This window comes from Oenanthe melanoleuca, chromosome 8 (assembly GCF_029582105.1).
Source record: "Oenanthe melanoleuca isolate GR-GAL-2019-014 chromosome 8, OMel1.0, whole genome shotgun sequence".
NCBI lineage: Eukaryota > Metazoa > Chordata > Aves > Passeriformes > Muscicapidae > Oenanthe > Oenanthe melanoleuca.
This window is the reverse complement of record NC_079342.1, coordinates 6,211,641-6,234,212: the sequence shown is the minus strand read 5'-3', so window position 1 is coordinate 6,234,212 and position 22,572 is coordinate 6,211,641. Positions and strand designations below refer to the sequence as shown.

General features: G+C 40.9%; 1 protein-coding gene across 4 annotated transcripts in view; it reads right to left on the bottom strand.

The window, feature by feature from the left end:
• Positions 1–17,703: 17,703 nt before the first annotated feature.
• Positions 17,704–22,572, bottom strand: part of PTPRC (protein tyrosine phosphatase receptor type C) — a 59,538-nt gene continuing 54,669 nt past the window's right edge. For 2 of the 4 annotated variants that reach the window (XM_056497760.1, XM_056497762.1), the window contains 4 exons: positions 22,383–22,505; positions 21,776–21,954; positions 20,980–21,115; positions 17,705–20,238 (listed from right to left, as the gene is read on the bottom strand). In XM_056497760.1, coding sequence (XP_056353735.1) covers positions 19,966–20,238; positions 20,980–21,115; positions 21,776–21,954; positions 22,383–22,505 — 711 coding nt within the window. In that variant the 3' untranslated portion in view covers positions 17,705–19,965. Of the gene's footprint in view, positions 20,239–20,979; positions 21,116–21,775; positions 21,955–22,382; positions 22,506–22,572 lie in introns of all 4 variants that reach the window. The other 2 variants (XM_056497761.1, XM_056497763.1) reach the window with 2 other exon arrangements.

Sequence of the window (22,572 nt, the reverse complement as noted above, 5' to 3'; positions counted from 1 at the left end):
AGACAGGCACTTCTCTGTTGGCTTTACAGGGACTACAAATCACACTATTCTAGACACACAGCCTAAACTCTGTGACATTGTTCAGGTTACATAGCTGCTCATTTTCTTATTAAAATTAGAGGGAAAATAAGTGTGATATAATGCAGCAATAACCTTACCTTACATTACTAATGTAAGCAGAAATACCTAATGAAAATACAACATAAATCAGCTAAACAAATCTTAGGTTTACTACACATAGTTCAATTAAAGTACCACTTAGGCAAAAGTTTGAGAACATTTTGTAGTTTGGGAATCTGTACAAATATTTCCAATTTATATAATGAAATATATATGAAGTATAATATATATATATTAAATATATAATTTATATAATGAAATAGGCAACTTAAAAACAGATATCACAAGAGCTAATTAATATATGGATACTTGCAGTTCATACACATTTTAATAGCTTGTAACTGAGGTAATCTGAAATGAACAAAACATATTTATTTCCTTTATAACAAACAGCAATACATGATGTCTAAACGATATTTGGTTTAGTTTATTTTTTGTATGTGATAGATTGGTTCAACTTCCTGGTTAAAGCTTTTTGACCCTCATTTACTACAAGGGGCTTGCATGCTGGCACAAAATGAATGCGTATAATTTCCTCTGCACTTATTACATTTGTAATCAGTTTCCAGTTGAGGGGAAACTAACAACAGTAATGGAGGAAACAGAACATTTTCTGTCCCAAAAACATGCTATTACAAATACAGAAATATTCCATTGGCCTATTTGGGTGTTGCTATCCCTGTGCCCCATATTTTCAGAACCCTTTTTTGTCCTTTTTCAGGTGCTGGGTTCTGCTAAGTGGGACAAGAAATTATTTGGTTCTTTAAAAGTCCTTTTAAAGCCGTAATATCACAGTGAGCTCAACACTAAATAAAAGTAGATTCCCAACATATATTTTTACATTAAAAATGCACAGATTTAACACAGAGAGGTTGTCTCACATGTTACACAGAGCAAGGCCTTTTTTGAATGTCGATTTCACATACTGCTTTTTATTTGTTCCCATGGCATACACACACTGATGGCCAAGAGCATAAATTACTGCAGTTTTCTCAGACTCAGAGTTTCCTCCCCATGCCAGCAACTACCATGTTACTTTACTTCACTAATTCATTCTGTAACCAAATTCCTCTATCAAGAGAAAATGATCTTCCTGGAAAAATAGTAAGATGTGGATGAACACCACCTATTCAAGTTTTCGATTCTTTCAAGACTAGGTTCTTTTATTTAACTTTATTCAGACCTTAGTGTATAAAAACACCACAGGCAGACTTCAACTTCACAAACTGGAATAAACTTGCTTCCCCCTCCCCACCACCCTCAGTCCAAGAACTGCAACTAACTGGTTTCAGGTGCAGCTCTGATGTAAAGTAATTACACATTCACATTCTCTTTCTTTGTTGCAGAGGGAAGTGATAAAATTTTTTTATTTCAAGTAGAACTGGTAAGAAAGGAAATTTAAAAAAAAAAAAAAAAAAAGAAAAAAATGAAAATCTTACTAGCATCAAGAAAAATTGCATGTATAATTGGATTGTCAACAGAACACATCTTCCAGAAGGAAGGACACACCACTGAAGATTTCTCCTCCTTAAAAAGCATTGCACACTTTCCCCTACTTTTCTGAGCCCAGTTTGGCATAAGAATTAATATCTTACCAGAACTCAGGATCTGTGACAGCAGCAGAAAAACATACAGGAGATGAGAGCACATTCAAACTTCCCTCTGAACGCTTGTTAGGAGTCACCTCTCCCTGCAATCTGCTTTGACAAAACCTTTCCCTAGTTTCCCTGTCCACACCCTTTAAAAGGCCGAGCCTCTTCTCTGTGTGTGTTCCACACACAGTCTCCCAAAATGCAGGGCAGCTAAGGGAAGAGCCTGGGGGTGAGAGAGCAGAGACTGGGCTTACCCAGGGAGGCTCTCCCAAACACACACAGCAGCAGCCTTATCTGAGTGTGAAGCCAGAGCCTTTAAAAACCATAGAGTCCAACTCTCTTCAAGGACAAAGGAAACCTTCCCCTCCCTGCTCCCGCTGCCCACACAGATTCTCCGCCACAGGGCAGGGCTCTGAGGGAAGCCATCAGGAACAGCCTACCTGGGAGCACCAGCTCTTCACAGAACACTGTCTGGACACCCTCCACAGAGTTTGGTGCAGGCTGGAGACCGGTCTGGTACAGCTGCTACCGGGGCCTGAGGGTGGCTGAGCCCCGGTGCCACCCCTCAGGGGCCAGGTGTATCCCCTCAGGCCCTGATGTACCCCTCAGATCTCAGGTGAAGCCCCTCTGGTCCCAGGTGCATCCCCTCAGGCCCTGATGTACCCCTCAGATCTCAGATGAAGCCCCTCTGGTCCCAGGTGCATCCCCTCAGGCCCTGATGTAGCCTTAAGGTCCAAGTGCAGCCCCTCAATCAGTTCCCAGTGCAGCCCCTCAGTCAGTTCCCGGTGCAGCCCCTCAATCAGTTCCCAGTGCAGCCCCTCATTCAGTTCCCGGTGCAGCCCCTCAGTCAGTTCCCGGTGCAGCTCCTCAGTCAGTTCCCAGTGCAACCCCTCAGTCAGATCCCAGTGCAGCCCCTCAGTCAGATCCCAGTGCAGCCCCTCAGTCAGATCCCAGTGCAGCCCCTCAGTCAGTTCCCGGTGCAGCCCCTCAGTCAGTTTCAGGTGCAGCCCCTCAGTCAGATCTCAGTGCAGCCCCTCAGTCAGTTCCCGGTGCAGCCCCTCAGTCAGATCCCAGTGCAGCCCCTCAGTCAGATCCCAGTGCAGCCCCTCAGTCAGTTCCCGGTGCAGCCCCTCAGTCAGTTTCAGGTGCAGCCCCTCAGTCAGATCTCAGTGCAGCCCCTCAGTCAGTTCCCGGTGCAGCCCCTCAGTCAGATCCCAGTGCAGCCCCTCAGTCAGATCCCAGTGCAGCCCCTCAGTCAGTTCCCGGTGCAGCCCCTCAGTCAGTTTCAGGTGCAGCCCCTCAGCCCAGGCAGCCTCTCCCTCGGGCCATGCCACATTGCAAACCTCTGCTGCAGCTCCTTCAGGTTCTTTGCATAGGCACGAGGTCTCATCTCTCTCCATGAGCCATGGCAGGTGTTCCCAGTGGGTTCTGGTGAGGCTCTCCCAGGCGTCACTCAGTGCCAGGCTTGGGGCCGGCTGTGCATGAGGATCTGTGCTCTGAGATGCCTCTCCAGGCTGGAGCTGTCAGGCAGCAGGCCCTTGATTGATCACAAAAATATTTTTTTATATCTTAAAGACAATTACAAAACCTAATGTCTCCTATACTGTAATCTGTTTAGCTGCCACATCCCTACTTTTGCTCCACCTGGTCTTGCCAGGAGCAGCTGTTGTCATAGAGGCCAGCAAATGGGAGCTAAGGAGTGAGCTTTTTCACAAGGGGAGTTCACTTCTGATATTAAACAGCAAAAAGAAATTACATTGTGCAATAATCTATGGGCATAGTAAGTTGTTAGAAGTTTTCAGAGTACTTTCTGATTCATGAAAATAGTTTTAGAATTTTGCCTCCTGAAACTATGCCTATGGGAGCAGGGCTATGATCAAACTTTTGAGTTACACCAATTCTTAATTATGTCTTTAAAATATCTGCATTGTCGAGCAGTTCTGTCCTACTGTGACTTTAAAAAAATATCAATTTCAAATTTCACGAGTGCTGCAAAAATGTTTCTGTATCTAATACTTAGCATCTGTCTAGAAAACATATCAATCATATGATCACAAACAGCTGTTGCATTAGACTTTTAATCAGCCATGATTTTCAAAGGAGACAAAGAATGTTGGATGCAGTGATGGAAAGTTATTGCAGAGAATGCCCTAGTTGAGAACTAAAAACCTAGTCTCTGGGACTCAGAGCTTTAATAAGCCTTGTAAAAATTCCTCATGTGTACAGACAGTAGAATTATCTGATAGAAACTGGAATAAATACTATGACACAATGCACATACAAGCTAAAGTGTAAAAGGTGCTCCAGGCAGGTATTTTGTTGTTAAATGTAAAATGTATTTACCACTAGCTTGTACAGTTTACAAAGAATAAAGTTGTTGCTCAGCAGTCTGTTTTCAAGTTTCATAAATCTCATTAATGAGGGGTTATGAAGCCCTATTTGAGATACTACATATCTCTTTGCTTAGAAACCATTGATTTCCAAAAATGGCCAATTTCTCCTCTCAGTAATGTTATTGTAAATCTGCATTAGCTCTGCTGGATTCAGGAGGTATTACAGGGTAGCTCCTGACTCATTTTCAATAGAACATGCCAATTTGAAATAGTAATATGGCTAACTCTCTGTTATCCATCTGACACAAAACCACAAGACTGAAGAAAATAACAGCGACTTCTAGAATTGCTTTGGGGCTTTTGTTTGGATGTTTTGTGGTTTTTTTAATCCCAAAATCCTGGCATTTAACTATTATAAATAGCTTCATAAAGCACTAGAAAGGATATATAATGCAATCCCTTTTAAATACTTTTAAGTTCAAAGCCATAAGACATTCTAAATACATCCACACTGGCAACATCAGACCAGTGGTGTTTGCTCCACAGTCAACCTGCATAAGCTTTGCTAGTCTTTGGCTTGATCCTCTCACCTCCTGAATGACTTAGATGCTGTCTGCTGACCCCTTTTTTTTGCTCAGAAACAGGGGCTGGGTGTCCTGCCCCTGTGTCCCTCTCCTGCACTGCCTGTGCCTGCAGCAGAGGTGAATGTTGAGAAGGCTGGTGCAGCTGCTGTCTCTGAGTCAGAGAAAAATCCTGGCACTAAGGTCCAGGGCAAACAGTCAGCAGACATAATGTCAATCAGCAAGAGATGCTAAGTTCCTGGCAATAGTCAAGAGCATCTTCATTCCTTACAGGCAGGTGAGAGCTTTGGTTCATTTTGGGCAGCCTAGGCTGCTTGAGGGAGTTCACAGCAGACCTTTCTCTGCCTGCCTTTTGCCTCCTTCTCCAGCTGCTTCCTCTTGCTGTGCCCAAAGCAGTTCAAGGTCAAAACACCCTGAAAAGCAAAGCAAATATAAATAGCTTTTTTTTTTTTTTTTTTTTTTTTAAGAAAGCTTCTGTGAGATGGGCAGGACAGACCCAGCATAAAATTGTATCCTGCAGCAAAAAATAAGTTTATTCTGTACACCATGATTTGTGGATCCATCTAAAAGAAAAGCCATGGGATCATGAAATTCTGCAAACCTGACATTGAAACCTAAATCTGTCACCTATGATAAATGTTATCTAGAAAGTATATGAGAGGAAAGAGTGGGATCCAGAAGTCCTCTAATGTCTATCTAGCTGAGACAGCATTAGTAAATTCTTTTTTAAGTGATCAGGGACATACATGCAGTGGGTTGACTCTGTCAGATCACCAGGTGCCCACCAGAGCCACTCAGTCACTCTCCTCCTCAGCAGGGCAGACAAAATGTACTGAAGGTCTTCTGGGTCAAGACAGGACGGAGATCACTCAGGTGTGAGCACTGTGACAGGCAGAACCGTCTTGACTTGGGGAAATTAAATTGTTAGTAATCAAACTGGAGTGGGATAAGAAGAAATCTTAAAACACTTTTCCCCCAGCCCTTCCTTATTCACTTCACTCCTGATTTCTCTACCTCCTCCCTGCCAGCAGCGCAGGGAGATGAGAAACAGATGCTGCTTTCAGTTCATCACACATTGTCTTGGCTACTACATCCTCCTCGAGGTGAGGACTCCTCACACTCTTCCCCAACGCCAGCGTGGGTCCCTTCCATGGGGTGCAGTCCCTCAGGAACAGGTGTGGGGCCCCAGAGGGTTCAAAACTCCTGTTAGCAAACCTGCTCCAGTGTGGGCTCCTCTCCATGGGGACACAGGTCCTGCCAGGAGCCTGCTCCAGTGTGGGCTTCCTCTGAGGGCACGGCCTCTTTTGGGCATCCACCTGCTCTATGTGGGTCCTCTGTGGGTGCAGGTGGAGCTCTGCTCCCTGTGCCCTCCCTGGGCTTCAGGGGCACAGCTGCCTCCTCAGGGGCTGCACCAGAGGAATCTGCCCCTCCTTCCTCACTGATATCGCTGTCGGCAGAGCTGCTCCTCTCATGTTCTCACTTCTTTCTCCTCTCTCCATATGCAACTGCACAGTATTTTCCCCACTTTCCAAATATATTATCTCAGAGTTGCTACCACTGTTCCTGATGGGCTTAGCTTTGGCCAGCAGCAGATCAGTCTTGGAGGCAACTGGCATTGGCTCCAGAGAAGCTTCCAGCACCTTCTCAGGGAAGATACCCCCAAAACATCACCCCATGCTCCTCCTACCAACCAATGCAACACAGTGGATTGTAATTTAATTTCTGGTGCTGTCTTCCATAGCAAAAAACACAGATATAGGTGCTATAGATTCCTTCATATTGCAAACAATCATGTGAAAGACAGATGGAAAACTCATGGGAATGAATGTTCCTATGTCCTTCAGAGATTTTTCACAAAGTTCCTAAATGAGGTGCATTTCCAAACAGTTCTCAGACACAATGTTAATTAACATTATAAATCAGATACATAAAATCAATAAAATCATAAATTAATAAATCTGTAGAATTACTCAAGTGAGGAGTACAGAATGATTGTTTCAAAAAGAAATAACAAAAAAGCCCACCAGCATTTGTTCAAGACTGATTACCGTGGAGCTGATATTACCTGATCTGCCTGGCTGGCAGAGTTCTGCTACCAGCACCAGTAATTGACAGAGAACTTTCTAGAAAAAACACTTCATGCATTTCAGATGTGATCTGGGGACCTTCCATTTTCGATGTCTGAATTTCACCATTTTCACCTGCCTTGATGCCCTGCTTTGTGAATGAATCCCTGGATGGATGCCCTGCTTTATAATTATCATGAAAACACTTCTTTAAAGTACAAGAAAATGTTTTCCAGTCTTCAGTATCATAAATCAGTCTCACACCTTTAGATGCCATGAGTACAGCCGGTAGTGGGGGTTGCTTGTTGAAAAGAAAGTAGTCAAACTGTCACTTTAGGCTTTTCATGATAAATATTGCCAATAATAAGCCAATAGGCAAAATAAACATCCTTGAACCCTGTCTCAATGTTTAGCATCAAAAGTTTTACCTTTTCCACCCTTAAAATTTCAAAGCTGAAATGACTGAATGTTCTACTAACAAGATACCTGAAAATTATTAAAATGCACAAATGGCTGTTTTCCTTTATGTCATGTGTTTAATTTTTCTACCACTGCGGATCATTGGCCACTAACAATAACAAGAGATTAGTGAAGTTGAAGACCAAAATTATTGAAAGCCATGCTTAATTTCTATTTCTGGTCCTCAAAACAACCCTACTAAAATAGAAAAGTAGTTTTCTCAGACATCAGCCACATTCAGGAAATAAAATCCTATAAAGTCTTTGGTTTCATTGCAGTAAAAAAACTGGTCCATAAATTAAAAGAAATGTAGCACTCCAAAAAAATGTGGTAAGAGAGCATCTGTATCTTTTTTCCCAGGGCAATTATAATTATTCTAATACATATCAAAAGAAAAGCAAATAAAGGAAGACAGGAATTGCCATAACAAACCAGATCCAAGATCCAGTGTCAAAGACAAATTCTTGACACAGAAAGCAAAAAAGTTCTGCATTAGGAAAGTGTGAGGTGGTCTTTCCACTCGCATCATTCCTGGTTCTTTTTCTTAAATCACTTGATTTTGACCCTTCGTGTCATTTACGAGTTCCCTGCTACTGGCCATTACTCTGCATGTGTATCCTAAACGTCCTTCACTTCTGCTTGCAGTTGCCACTTCCAGTTAAGCCTCCATATTCAGCAAGAAATGAGAAGTGCTTTCTTAGCTGTTAGTACTCACTAATAGTCATCTTGGAAATTTGTTACACCTGGGTTGCCAACACCACATGTCTCTGACAGCCTCTTAATTTAGGCGTGTTCTCAAGAAAAGCATGTTCCAACAGATCTTTCCCTCTCCACGGTTACTGCCTGCCCACATTAATGATATGAATCAGCACTCCTGTTAACATGTCTCCCCATTAGTGCTGCTTCTCATAAAAATGTTTGGGTTGTTCTTTTTCTGGGTTATGCTTTTTTTTTTTTCCCCCTTTAGGTAACACGGAATTTTTACAGCACATTTTTGCACTGAGAACTGCAGACAATATGTGTTCTTTTCTAAGCTACCTAAATCTTACCTTGTATTTCTCCAGGGATTCCTAGTTGAGATCTTCATTCTTGGATTTTTATTCCATTAACTGAATTGAAACAGACATGTAAATTTAAAGGATAGCTCTGAAAGTCCTAATTCCTATTCTGTACCCACTCTGCCAAACTACAGCAGCGTCTGGCCCTGAGCACTTTGTAATGCAGCAGCAGCAGCTGCATGTCATACATAGCTATACAGAAATCTCACCTGTGAACACAGACTTTGTTGTAGGATCAAGCAATAACTGTACAGTGTGAAGGATGCAGTCAAGGATTAGCCTACCAGAGCAGTGCCTCTCTACTGATCCCATCAGTTATAAGTATTTATGTGTATATAAAGTACTTTCTCGTACTCACATTTTTGTGCTGCTTCCTCTTTGATTCTCACAAAACAAGCCATGTAACAGCGTGGGGTTTTTTTCTAAAATGCCTGTTTGTTCCTTTGTTCCCCGGTTACTGAAGATAACTTTACAGTCTTTCGATGTTTTTTTTTATCTTAACACTTACCCCTAGTTCAAGGTATTATATTCCTCACTTTCCAAATAGCCTTTGTGTCTTATTTTCCAGTGTCTTGCCCAGAATCACACCAAAGACAAGGGCAGAGGAAGGAGCTGAGTCCTCCACCAGTGTTCCCTGGAGGGCAGATAACTCTCCAGGTCAGTCCTTGCTCATATCTGGGTTTACTGGGCCTGGCAATAACAGCTCATATGCACAAGAACCCCATTAGATGAAAGGCTCACATTACCTGAAAAGATCTTAACATCAGATTAGGTTTCCAAATTCCCTTCTCCTGGAAGCTAATGATTGTGAGTTTATATCCTTAACTATTATTTAGCTGTGTAGACTTCAGGAATAAAATATAGGCATGCTGTCTGCCAAACATTCATTTAAAGGGTTCAACTGAGTAAAATTGAATTATTATAGATTAGTGAGTGTACAAATTAATCTTGGAGATCTCTGATACTTTAATGCATATCTATGTGTTCCTACTTCTACTTCCATTCTTGATATACTTGCATATGAGATGGGAATAGGAACCTCTTTACTACAACTTAACCTTTTTCCAGAATTCATACGGAATGGTTTTTCAAGCAGGATACTCAGACTCTTCCTTCTCTTGAATCTGTACCAAAAAGGAAAAGCATAGGAGCAAACCTGTTTTAGATACAGCCTTCTGCATATGACAACTGATCTAATAAACAGTGTGATCTGGCACCATTTAAGTCAGTACAATTTCTCACCACTGACAGCACTTCCGTATTGCTCCAAATAAACTGGCTCAGGTACCAGGCTCTATAGCTGCTCTGTCTGTGCAGTCTGCCCAGGCAAAATCTGTCCTGCCTCTCAGCCAGACTAATTAATTCTGATGAGACTGCTGGAATAACATTGCTACGCTGCATCCGATTCCTGAGCTCCAAGTGCACCGGCTCGGCGTTGGCTGGGGAGCTCCTGTGCTGTGCTCCACTGCAGGACTGTCAGATGCTGCAGCTCACATTTCACATACAATCTACTCACACTCTTCATAACATTCAAGGTTTTGGCAGTTTTGCTCAAGTTAGATGGGAAAGAAAAAGAAACTGCAAATCAGTGGGTGACTCATTGCTTCCCTTTTCCTCTGAAAGAGTTAACATCAGACACATCCAGGAGGCCATGAAGTGTTTGGCACCAACACCGTGTTCCCCTCATCTTCGGCAACAAAGATTAAATAAATATTTATTTATATATAAAAATTGCTTTAGTAATACATTCTTGATATTTTTTAAATTTGGGGGTAAATGTTACTGAAGGGGTAGTGAAGTTTAGTGCTCATAAAAATGAGAGATTAATCGTGGCAAGAACAAGGCTTGGTGCAAGTGGACCCTGTGTAAACTCCCACACATCTCTGTCAATGTGCCTCAGTCAGGAGCAGCAGTGAAACGTGGCTGCTGTCCCAGTGCTCAACCTCTCCCGAGGGGAGAAAGCCAAATCTGCTGAAAAGCTCAATGGTTCGCTTGATTGCAAATAGGTTTCAAGCCCACCAGAACAGCACATTTAATTACACTTGCCTGGTTTTGACACTGTAACAGGTACTTGAGTATCCTCCAACTATGCTCATGTAATTAGCTCTATCCAAAAATAAACCACGAGGCACCAGAAGTTGTATCTGTGATGGTGGGATTTGAAATTTTTTTAATTACATGTGAATTTTTAGTCTACTGGACTCAATCCTGATGTAACAGAAGCCACTTCTAAGAGCAAATTCTGATTGCCTATTGCTTAGATCTTTTACAGGCACAAAAAATAATCCCAAGGAACAACTAATGCAGAGGAAGAGATCACTGAAAATGAAACAGGTGTATGACTCTAAAAAGCAGTATAAGCAGGTCAATAGGAATTTCCCACTGGCTGCTCAAATTGCATGCCTGTTTGCCAGGTAACCAGGGCTAACCACATAGTTTCCCCCCCTGTGTACTACTGGCATGTATTCTTATCACTGAACCAAATTAGCAGGAAAGCATATTCTTAGATTGCCATTGGCCGAGGACCAATTTAACAGTGGACTCCAGGTAAAACTTGAAACAGATTATTATTTTTACCTTTTTTTCCCTTAAAGAAGCAGAACATGAATGTTTATAGAGTCCATTACAAGTGTACCCAGATCTGTTCTCCACTTACAGGGCAGCAGAATCCAAGAACTGTATTGTTTCAAGGCAAGTAGTGTGCCAAATGCACACTTTTATGTGCATGACCTGCTTTCCCCTTAGTTTTGGTGAAAAGAAAGAGTTTATTAAAGGGAAACTTTCTGCATAGAGGCAGTATTTGTGAGTATCATTTTCTCTGGTATTGAGGAGAAAAAGATGTTGAATATAGTCTATTCATACTTGCTTCTCTTATTCAAATCCCAACTTACTGCACAGCAAAATCATTGGAAATGATCCCACTAATTTCAGTTGATATAGGACAGAGTCCTGGCTCAGAAGAATGCTATGGTCATATTGACATCACTGGACAATTCTAAGCAATATTGCAAAAGCAGTTTGTCCATGGAACTGCTTTCCCCATGCTCACAATGTGCTTTATGGAGCAAAAACCCACACTGGGAAAACGCAGAGAAGGCTATAACTCAGGGAATTGCTTACGCATTATCCTGTTGGGTCAAAATTTTGTTTTCAAGAGAATGTGAAATGCATTGGGTCTAAAAAGCTCTCACTTATATAACAGTTGCCAAAGGGCAGCCTATTCATTAGCCAAGACATAAAAGTAAAAAGGCTGCTCCAAGGCCTTGAGGCAGCAGAGTTTCTTGAGCTGTGCTTCATAACAGCTGCCCTCCAAAGTCTGGTTAACGTCATCTAAAATGCTCTTTAACAGAGGACTGGGATGACACACTTACTGTCACAGCATCCCCTCTTTGGACAGAAAGAAACATCTTCTGTTTCCAGAGCTCTCCTTTCCAGTGCTGAACTCTGACATACTGGGTTTGTCCTTTAACTCAAAGTATTCACAGCAGGAAAATTTGCTCTTTTCTTCTTTAATATAACCTTCTGCTCTCCTTAGTCCTTGATAAACAATGGATGCTCAGATATTTATTGCAGCATGTACTGCTGGCCCTGCACAGTTCAGTCCTCTATAGAGAGGCTGCTCTGATCTCTTGAGGATCAGGGGCAGCCTTACAGAGTATTTATGCTTCAGTTTTACAGAACAGCAAGTATGGAACCAGTTTGAGGGAGCAAAGGGAGAGGATGTGTTCCTTCCTCTCAGATGATTTTATTAATTTGCCATAGAAATAATTAGTGCATGTTTTTTTCCTTAAATGCTGCTATGAGATTATATAATTGGCTAAAAAAAGAGGTCTTCCTCTCTAAATCTGGTGTGTCTTTTCCCAATCTAGAAGTCCAGCAGAATAGCTGGACACCTGCATTTATTTCTTGCATATAGCCTGCTACCCTGCCATGGAGGCATATCCTTTTCTCATTCCTGGGCTGGGTTACCCAGGCTACCTTCTCACTGCCCTTTATATGCGATCCCAGCTGGTGAGCCACTTCAGAGGAGCCATCAGCACACAGTTGTAGCTGTTCAGAGCAGTTACCATCACATGGTCACTTGGTTGTGTTTGTGATGTCTCTCAGCCAAGAGTGTCAGGTTGCAGGGGAAAGTACTGGCTGGGATGCCTACTGTAGATCAAGGTCTTGCCAAGGAAACCTGAATAAACCTTATAAAAATATTCTCTCCTTCCTATTTATCTTAGATTTCTGAAGTTATAACTACTTAATTTATCAAATTTGATTTATTCAAGTATTTACCTTGGATGCTGTTATACTTGATGATTTTGAGCAAAGAAATAACTGATTCATAATGAGTTGGATGCAAAAACTCACAGCACCAGGAATTAAACTAAACAAACTCCTGATTTATTTATATTTTTAGCTACTAGCAAAAACTTAAATAGAGTGCTAGATGCATTTAAAAAAAAAAAAAAAAAAAAAAAGTAGAAAAGAACTAAAGCAAAACAAAAAATCCACAAACATACAGAAGACCATACCTACCTGCTCCATCCAAGCACTCTGGAGGAGAAAAGGGAGAAGAGATTGAACTGGCTGCTAATGGCATTCATCTGATGCCTCCTGAGCATTTCTTTGTGAGTGTGGGGCCACTTCAGTTCAAGCTGTCCTTCTCCTTCTCCCACAGTGCCTCCTGTCAGGAGCATCCTGCCCTGCAGCTGGCACCACTGCTGGCCTCAGGTCAGCTCTGCTTCGGCTTAGGGAAGCTGCTGACTAGGAGGAGGTGCCTTGGGAAGGCTCTGGAATGTGTGCACCAAAGCTGACATTGACAAGTACAAACAACCTTGTAAATGAGTCCTGATGTCCTCAAAACCAGCCTACATTCATGGTGCTCAGCTGCTGACAAGCAGTTTGAGTTTCAGAGCTATTGCCATGACAGCAGAACAGACTTTTCGTTATGAACAGGGATGAGACCACGATTTCACACATCAGTTCATAGTTGTGCCTCTCAGCAGCCTAGGCTTCAAGGTCTTTAAAAGTCAAACCAGATTAAGACCAAAATTTACTGTAGCCCAAACTTGACCACCTGCTTGGAGTGCAGCCTGTCATGAGTTGTGATGTTGTCTGGGTACGTACATCTGTTGATGAACATTTTCCTCTCTGTTTGGGTGTAATGAGATAAAAAGGAGAAGTAACTGGTGTCCCAACTCTCCCATTTGTTAAAAGCAAAAAAGAGGGAAACAGCTGTCTCGGAAAACAGCAGCATTTATAAAGCACATTATATAGCTTTGTGCTTCAACAAAAGACCAGAAAATGAGATGAGGTGCTTTTTAATGTATTTCTGTGTAGCAGTGCACAGTTCATGACTTTAGAAATACTGAATTAGGATTTCAAAATTAGCAAGGCTAAAGCTGTAGCTCTCACAAAACCCCATCAGAAAGCTGTTCCTGCATGATGGAAATGCAGGGAACAAGATATCTACTTTGTGGATATTTCTTTCCTATCCTGTCTAAGATGAACTTTCAGAATAAAACCTCAGCTGACCAGGTGATAGAGAGGCAGAAGCCGCAGATGTAGCTCTGAGTGGAAATGGATCTTGACTGAAAATATGCACAAGCATCATATCTGTAAGCCAATAAATTCAGCTGTCTTGCTACTTTCTCACCTATACCTGCACAGGTTAACCCAAACTAATAATTTTTCTCAATAAAATTTGGAGTTTTACTCCAAATATTCAGTTGGTACGCATGGAATTGATTTTACAGGAATCAGTAGTTTTTCTGTCATCTACAAGACCTAAAATATCAGCACTCTTCAGAAGCAGCAAACCAGGGCCTATGGGATCATGCACCATGACACAGCTGAGGCTGGGCACAGTCACACCCTGCTCTGCTCACCCTGCTTGAGCACAGAGAGATTGTGTCCCTGCAGGCTGTCCCCCCCTGCTTTCCCTTCGAGCTGGGCTCTGCTTCCCTGGCAGGGAAGCTCTTGCTGCTTCCTGGCACCCAGGATGGGGGGAAAGGGACAGGGAGCATGGGAACAGGGCTGGCTGTCAGATGGAAACAGAAGGCTGCTGTGGAAAACAGGTAGCTCTTCAAGTCAGTGAAAAGCTGGAGCTTCCAAATCAGAAGAAAACCTAGGAAGCTGAAATAATTATTCAGGTAGGAAGAGATCACTTTTGCTTAGTAACTGAACAAAAGTACAGTAGGGTCAGAGACTTCAACAAATTGGACTGTGAAGATGAGAGCAGAGCTGTCTGTGAGGGGGCTGTGAGCCTTGTCTGCCCTGCACTGCCACAGAAAGAGTCTTTCCACTGTGAGTGGAGCACTGCAAGGTGTTATTTGATAGTGGAAATGCCTTGCTCTCTTTGAAAGAAGACATAACTCTTTATGGAATAATTTACTAATGCCATTTAAGAAATTGAATTCCTGTTCTATGAGAATTTTATTTATGCTAAATCAATATATGAAGTCAGAATTTCATTTTATGGCTGAATAGAAATTATATTAGAAAGCAGCCTAGGAAAAGGAAACACTTAACGATACTGAACTGTTTTAGTCTTGAAGTGGTTTCAGTGACAAAATGATATATTAAAAATAATATATTTAAGTATTTCAGAAAATAGGAGAAATAAAAGGAACTATAGTTCTAAATATAGAACAAGATATTGTTATTCTCAAAATGACATATTAACATTATTGAAATATGATTAAAATTATTTATTATTCTTTTCTTCAAGAAAAAAATTCAAATTTGATTTTTTTACCATTTTTCTCTGCAGTTGAAGAACATGCACACTGACTTCTATACCAACATCAGGAGAGCTGACAAATACATATTTGGTAGCCACTGATGCCAGTGCTGATTTAGCGTGTGACAACCAGGAGTGCTCTGTAGCCATGTAGTCTCCTGTACCTCACCTGTAAGTTACTTTTTGCAAATTTATCTCTGAAAACCACTATTATAAAGACCATCAGCTGCACTGCCCCACAAAAAATAACTAGTACAGGCCCACCATGTCATCCCTGTTTCTCCTATTTTCCTTTCTTTAAGCTGAGCAGCTGCCAAATCAGCAGCTCCTGGATTTCTGGCTGGGATGGAATCTCACACTTGAGGCAAGGAGCAATGCATGCACACACACGCATGCACATGCTCTGCTCTCAACTGGAGCTTGGTCCTGGGGAGACACAACCTCTGCAGTGCTGCATAAACAAATGCCATCTTCATTACCTCAAATGGCTCCATGTTACTGAAATGGAGCAAGCTGGATGCACTGCAGGAGGCTCGGAAGTGAGCAAAAGGCGTTTGAAGAGTTCCAGCACAGCCTGCCGGGAAGCTCTGAAAATACACAAGCGCCTCCCCAAGGACTCTGTGGAGCACTGGCATGTGTGAGCTCTGACTCCCAGCTGACTGCCAGCAAGGTCAGGCTATCAGGAGGGTTCATCTCCAAAAGCAAAAATTTGAATCTGAGTGCTGAAACTGATCCAAAATAAACTTCCTTTTATTTTTTCCCTCTGTGTGTCAGACAGTCACACTTATGGCTGCATTAGCACTGCCTGCCGTGGCACTGCACAGATGTGGGATTGAAGAGACACTCAGCTGGAAATAGATCTATGCCTATTCCTCTGAAAAAGATCTATTACCTTAATTTTAGAAAGTTCAGTAACATTGTGCATTGCTGATGCTGGCAATCCTGAGTCTAAGGACATAACTATTTAAAGCCAAAACTATTTAAAGCTATATTTTACTATAACTTGTACTAAGTATCCTTCCTAAATAATTTTTTATCAATAGAAAGAAGAACTTTGAGCATCAACTTGCACAGTAGTTTTGTATTCATGTTCCTTTCTTTTGCATTGAAAAGACAGATTGACTTAGGCTTTTGTATAAAACTATTCTCTGTTGCTGTACCTTATAAAAAATTGGATTATATTTATCAGAAGACTTGAGGTTTTTCTGAAGCAGAGCTGATGTACATAGAAATGTTCAGTAACTGAAACTTCCTTTTCCTCTGTTGTAGTTCTCCCAAGTCCAAAACCAGCACTTTGGCCCTTGGCAAACAGTTGCTTTACGTATGGAAAAATTGCTGTGTAGAGCCCTCAGGGGATTTCTGATTTTCTTTTAGAGGCAATCTGTAGAATGTAGCATGTCAAAAAAAATCCTGGGCCTTTACAAAAGCGAGATGCCTTGTCAAATAGATAAACATTGCTGCTGGAGAGTTTTTCTGAGGAATGTTAAATAAAAGATACAACTTCTTGCTTAACGACACACCTATCTGGAGCCACCACTCACTTATCTCACACAAACAAACAGCTCATGATGGTGGTATTTTTCTTCCCTTTATAACTTAGCTTCAACATTTTCTATGGCTCCAACCTGCTACCCAGTGCAGTTTGTGTTTCTCATAGTCAGCTTTCCTGGTTTGCAGGAAAGCTCAGAAGGCATTGCCCACCTTGGTCCCCCAGCAGCGTGTGCTCGGCTCAGAAGCAGAGATGCTGAGTTCATGGACACTTTCTGCACGTGTGTGGGAAAGGAGCAGGCATAAACATTCCCTTCAGGAGCACAAAGCCAGCACTGGGAGCTGAGAGAGCAGCAGGGCTTCTGCCATCTCCTGGAACCCCAACTGCCAGGGCTCTTTGTGTTGGCCCTGTTCTATGTTGCATCATAATGGACAGCCCCTGAAAAGGTTTTAATATAATGCCTTGTTCATTACAGAGCACAAGAAACAGGAAAAAGCTAATCAAAAGCAAACACTCCTCACTGCAGTTACCTGACTGGTATCTTGTGTAGACTCTGGAGTCCTTCCTCTCCCTTATCTTCCCACACCGGATTCCGCTAACACAGCACTGTAATTTTTACATGCCCACCTTTATGTCAGCATCTACCCAGAAAATTGTGGGAGAAATACAGTCCCTCTGGTCACATAAGCACTTGATTACCTTCATTTGTTGCTCAAAGTCCTCTCTCAGCTCATCTGTTGCTTAGTTGTTTTTATCCCGGGCTTCAGATTCTAAACCACTCTCCAATAGTGGTTTGCTCAGCTTGAGGCAGTGGTTAGCATGTTTTCTGTGGTTTAGCTGTACTTGATGAGACAAACATTTTTTATCTTTGAGACTGTTTCACAGCTTCAGGCTATGCAAAGCCAGTGTGCTACACTATTGTTCTTGCCCTGACAGAGCCAAAGCACCTCCTATCAAAGCTTTCTAGCTTGGGCTTCATGTCTCACCTGTAAAATGTTTCACTGTGTTCCTGGGAAATGTGAGATTAATCCTACAAGTGAATAAGCCAAATGACTGTGGAACATCCAGCATAAGGACCACCTTCTACAAGCTCTGTGTCACCACCTCATGGATGTTTGGGAAACAAAGGACAATAGAGAAGGCAGAAAAGCATCCCTGGCACATACATGGAGAGCTCCTAGGAGCAATCAAACTTCTAAACTGTGTTAAGACAGGCTCCTTCAATCATTGTACTGGGATTTAATGAGGTTTAATTCTACAATATGTCCTTTAATTTTAAAATAATTAAAAGCCAAAAGCTAAGTTTACCTCTTTGTGACTGTAAGGAACTTTACTGCAAAAGTGGTTCACACTAGGCACATGAGGGCAGTTTCAGTGTAAATCTCCCTTTCTCTAATAATGAAGACATGCATGAAGGAAAATTTAACAGAGTTAAGGACTTCTCTTTCAAAGTACATGCACAAATCAAGAGTTAACTTAATATTCTGCTCCTTTAAAAAATACCAGCAAAAGAACATTGAAATCATTCTAGAAAATAATTGAAGAAATCAAAATCTCAGAAGGTTTTTACAGCCTAGGTGCTGCAGGTGCTTAAAAACCATAGGAACCTTTTTTCAAGGAATTGAAGTATATGATTGCCCTAAGATTTAAAACAAGAGAAGTTTGGTGTAATTTTTGATTTGGGAAACACTTTCAGTTATTTCTCAAAGTGTGACTAGTCTCTGTCTCCATAGCCTTACATGAGACAGCAGCACTCACCTCTTTGTTTTGCTACCTGAAAGAGAGGCTTTACAGTTGGCAAATCTTAAACAAAGGAAAATAAATTAATTGTTCTCTGACATGCCATGAACACCAGATAATTAATCTTCATCCAAGAATCTTTATACTTTTGATCTACAACATATGCTAAATTTGAAATTTTTAGTTCCTCTAAAACTAGCCAGCAGATTTTGGGCCTACAATATCTTTTCAATTATCTTCCCACGTAGTCCCTAGAGCTTTCCCTCTACACATGACCCCTTCAGCTTTGTTAGCTTGTCACCTAACACAACTCCTTGCTGAAAAGGGAGGTCAACTGGCAGCCAAAGGGAGTCCCCCTGCTCTGTGTCTGCTTGCTGCCACTTTCTGAAGGAAGTCTGCCAGCAAGCACTTGTTTGAGCTGATAATTGCAAATGATAGATTTGATCTAGGCTAATAGCACAATTAAATTAGGGTTTTAACCAAGTGTGACTGTACATGTTGTTTAGACAGCACTCTAAGTGTTTTCAATTATGTTTTGTAATGAGAAACTCGAAATAATCAGTGATAAACTTGGAGCACTGAATCTGTTGTGTGACTGCTCCTTTGACAGCTTTAAGCCAAATAAAACAAAGTCTCTTTCCTCTTTTCTGAGAGAGTTATGACACTTACCTGGGTAGACACAGAGTTTTAGAAGAATTAAATAATGTGTTTTCCTGCTGACATCTGTAAATTTTATCCATGCATGGGACAACACAAGATTTTATACATTTAGAAATACATGACCAGTTTTCATATTACTAGAGAATAAAATCATTTTGTCAACTATTAATTACCTTTTTTATTTGTTCTGAAAACAATAGGCTAAAATCCAGCAAGAAAAAGAAAAAATAAATCAAAATTGTAACATACATCATTATGAAAAAAAAAATCCCTGTATCAATAAAAATCTACAAGTTTTGAAGAAAATTATCAAAGTATTTTCCATTTCTGAAAAGGCGTTGGAGGCATTCATGGAAGTTGTCATTTAAATAAAAGTAAGCATAAGAAATAGATGTGCAAGCAGTCAGTATTTTAAGCTCTAAGAGTAAACAGTATGTGTTTTCCACCAGAACTGTTGCAAAGATTCAAATGCTGATCTCCAAACTCCTATAGGAGTATCAGATTAATATATATGGAGCAATAAGGACACCTTGAGGACAGTTAGAAAAATGCAAAAATTTATATTCTGCATTGATATGGGAGGATTCACAAACCCTTTGTAAGCCTGAATTCCTTGGAATTGCCACATCATGTAATTCTTAATCTCTTAAAACTATGTGGCAAAGTCTCCCAAGTCCCAAGAGTATTATTAATGCTCTCATTAGTCCTGAAATACTAGAATATATATGCTTACCAATAGGTTCACTTACTTGCTAGTAGTTTTGAGGACAGACCTGTTCTTACAACTCAATAATCTTGTTCTGAGTTGCTTTTTTCCTTGTTACAGAAATAAAAAAAATTGCTTTGCACTGTTCAGCATAGTATTACACTGTACATGTTTTCTAAAAGGAAAAGTATAAAAATAGTGAAGGTTTCTGAAGAAGTATTAAATGCAAATCTACACAAAAATTAAAATTCCACAGTTCTTTGTCACTCTCTACAAGTTTCAAGTATTCCTTTAAATTTGTACCTTTCAAAAACCAAAATAACTAAATATTAAAAAAAAAAAAAAAAAAGTAGGAAGAGGGAAAAACCTTATACCTCTCATTTTGCTTAAGATTCTTTGCATGTGAAAAAGCTTGTTTTTTAAGTCTAGCTCTAAGTTAGAACTGCAGTTGTGGGGCCATTTGTAGAGCTTTCTGTTTCCTTAGTGCCATCTGCAGCCTTAGAATCATCACATATTTCAGGTGGCTCAATTTCCCCCGGCTGTGGTGGGGCAAGATCAGTTGTGATCAAATCAGTTTCCTGATCTGATTTTCCTACTTCACTGCAAAATTCAACTTTATCTTCCTGCTGGCTGTTCTTCTTTATTTGTCCATTCTGTGCAGGGTAAGTACTGGCAATGGTGTCATACAGAAATTGGTATTGTTCCTTAAAAATAAAGAGAAGTTAGTGTTAATGGAATGCCCAAAGTCCAAGAATCAATCAATTCTTTCTTCGTTCTCTTACATTTTAGAAATGAAGCATGTAGTTGGACAAGCAAGACTGCATATGAAGCAGCTTCCATGGATTTTGCCATGGACAGTGCTGCTCCTGGTTTAGTCTGACTTTATGTGTACATATCTGAAACTGTCTGCATTGGATATTCCAAGTCACTCAGTGCCCTTTTGGTTCATAAAGTACCAAAAATATGGTTTTGAGAGTACCTAAGTTGTAAACAACACGTATTGTAGAGTCTGGAAAATCATGTAATGCCCTGCCCATATGGATGACACCCAGGTCTGGTTTGTTGGAAACTGCACAGTGTGTGCCACAGTTCCTCTAGAGTGACTGAAACAAAATCCTCAGTGACTGCCAGCCTGCAAATGGAGCTCATCTCCCAGCTGTAGAGGGGACACTGCATGTACATCACAAACTAACTGCAGGATCAGCAATTTAAGCAATTTTCAATTTTATACTATACAACCTTTGCTAAAGGCAGTACAGAATTGCAGCTCTGGACATCTCAGACTCCTCCATTCCTATCAGCAAGGGCCAATGCCCAAATGGTGGTGAGTGTGAATGTTCTGATTAGAATCAGTGATCCCTATACAGAAATTATGGTTATGGGGACATTAGTGACCATGAAAAGTAATCTCATTTTTTTTCTATCAATTCATAACATTTACTTACAAAGGTGGAGACCATTCCCAGCCTGGTGCGACGAAGAGATTTTACTACTTGGAAAACATCTATTACTTCTTCTATTTCTGCACTTTCCAAAAGGGTCATTAAAGCACAAAATACACCAGTCTGCTGTGATCCATCACTAGAAGATGACACAAAATGTACATGTAAATTTACAAAGTAAAATCAGAAATCTTCTGACTAAATGTTAGATATATTTTAAATTCTTTATACTAAATTATATTTCCAAAGCATTTTTTACTGAAATTGTCACAATTAAGTATATGTGTAGGATTTGCACAGGACACTGTTTATCTAGAGACTACCTGGACCTGAAGTACCACTTAAGGGGAAGAGGAAAATTGAAAATTTCAGACTTACAATGTCAACTATTGCTAGCAGGATTATCATCTGGTTTAGATGGCATGCAAGACTATTCCTGGAAATGGTCCTAGAAAAGTGCACTTGTATCCTGGAGCAAGAGATGATCCTAAAAACTCTACTGGATGTTCACTAGTGCATCCTGCAAGTGCACTCTGACCTAGCATTTCTCCAAAAAACAGGTGCACCAGCCAAGGGCAGCTGCTCATAGCACCTGCTCTGTGCCCATACTTGCCCAAGAGAAGTGTGCTACAATCCAAAAAAAGCCAAGCTTGAGCAATTCAAGGAATTTTCTAGGAAGAGTTGAGTCTCCAGACACACAGAAAGGCTTGTGAGAAAAGGTAGGCATCCCAAAATTATGGTTGCTATGTATACCCAGAACGCAGAGCTAGGTGAATGTGTGTGCTGAATTCAGACCCACCAGCAGTGGACAAGGAGTGGGACACTGCGGGTTCTCCTGTTGTCCTCAGAGACTAGTCTGGCTGGAAGTTTCTGTTTAATGTTGAGAATCATGCTGACTAAATCTTTGGGGACTTCTGGAACATCACAGCCACTCCACTTATGGTACTGATACTGATACACCTTCTGAGTTTCTTTTGTCTGGAAAACAGCAGTGAAGATGTGGTTAATGTTCAGGATAAAATACAGATTCACACAGTAACTCTATTGCTGCTGATTTACAAAGGAAGAATTATATTCCTGAGGAACTGCAGGGTGATAGTTCTACCTCATGAATATGAGGTAGGTAGATATCCGAGCTCTGTTCAAAGTACAAAAGACAGCTGATCTCCTGAGACTCCCCTAGCACCATGTCAGCAACTCACTAAACAGAAAACTTGAGATCATTTATAGCATTTCTCATGATTGACTGCTGGTCCAGAAGAGAAAAATAGTTCCATTTCTTAGAGCAGGAGGTAACTGCAGTAGCAACTGTTTCTTCTCTTTCTTGAGGCTAAGTCTATAAATTTGCTTTTAAATTTAAGAGCTCCTTGAAAACCATCTTTTGGAATTGGTAAAGAAACTTTTACCTTCAGATGTGCAATATCAAATGCACGTATGGTATAGCTAGGACCAGAGTTGACATCTGCCATTTGAACTTCTATGCCATCATACGTTTGCTTTCCTTCTCCCCAGTACTGTGCACAGAGTTCCTAAAATGCATAAAAGTACAAGTCAGTGATTATCACTCAAATCTCCTTTTATTTTGCCTTCCACATG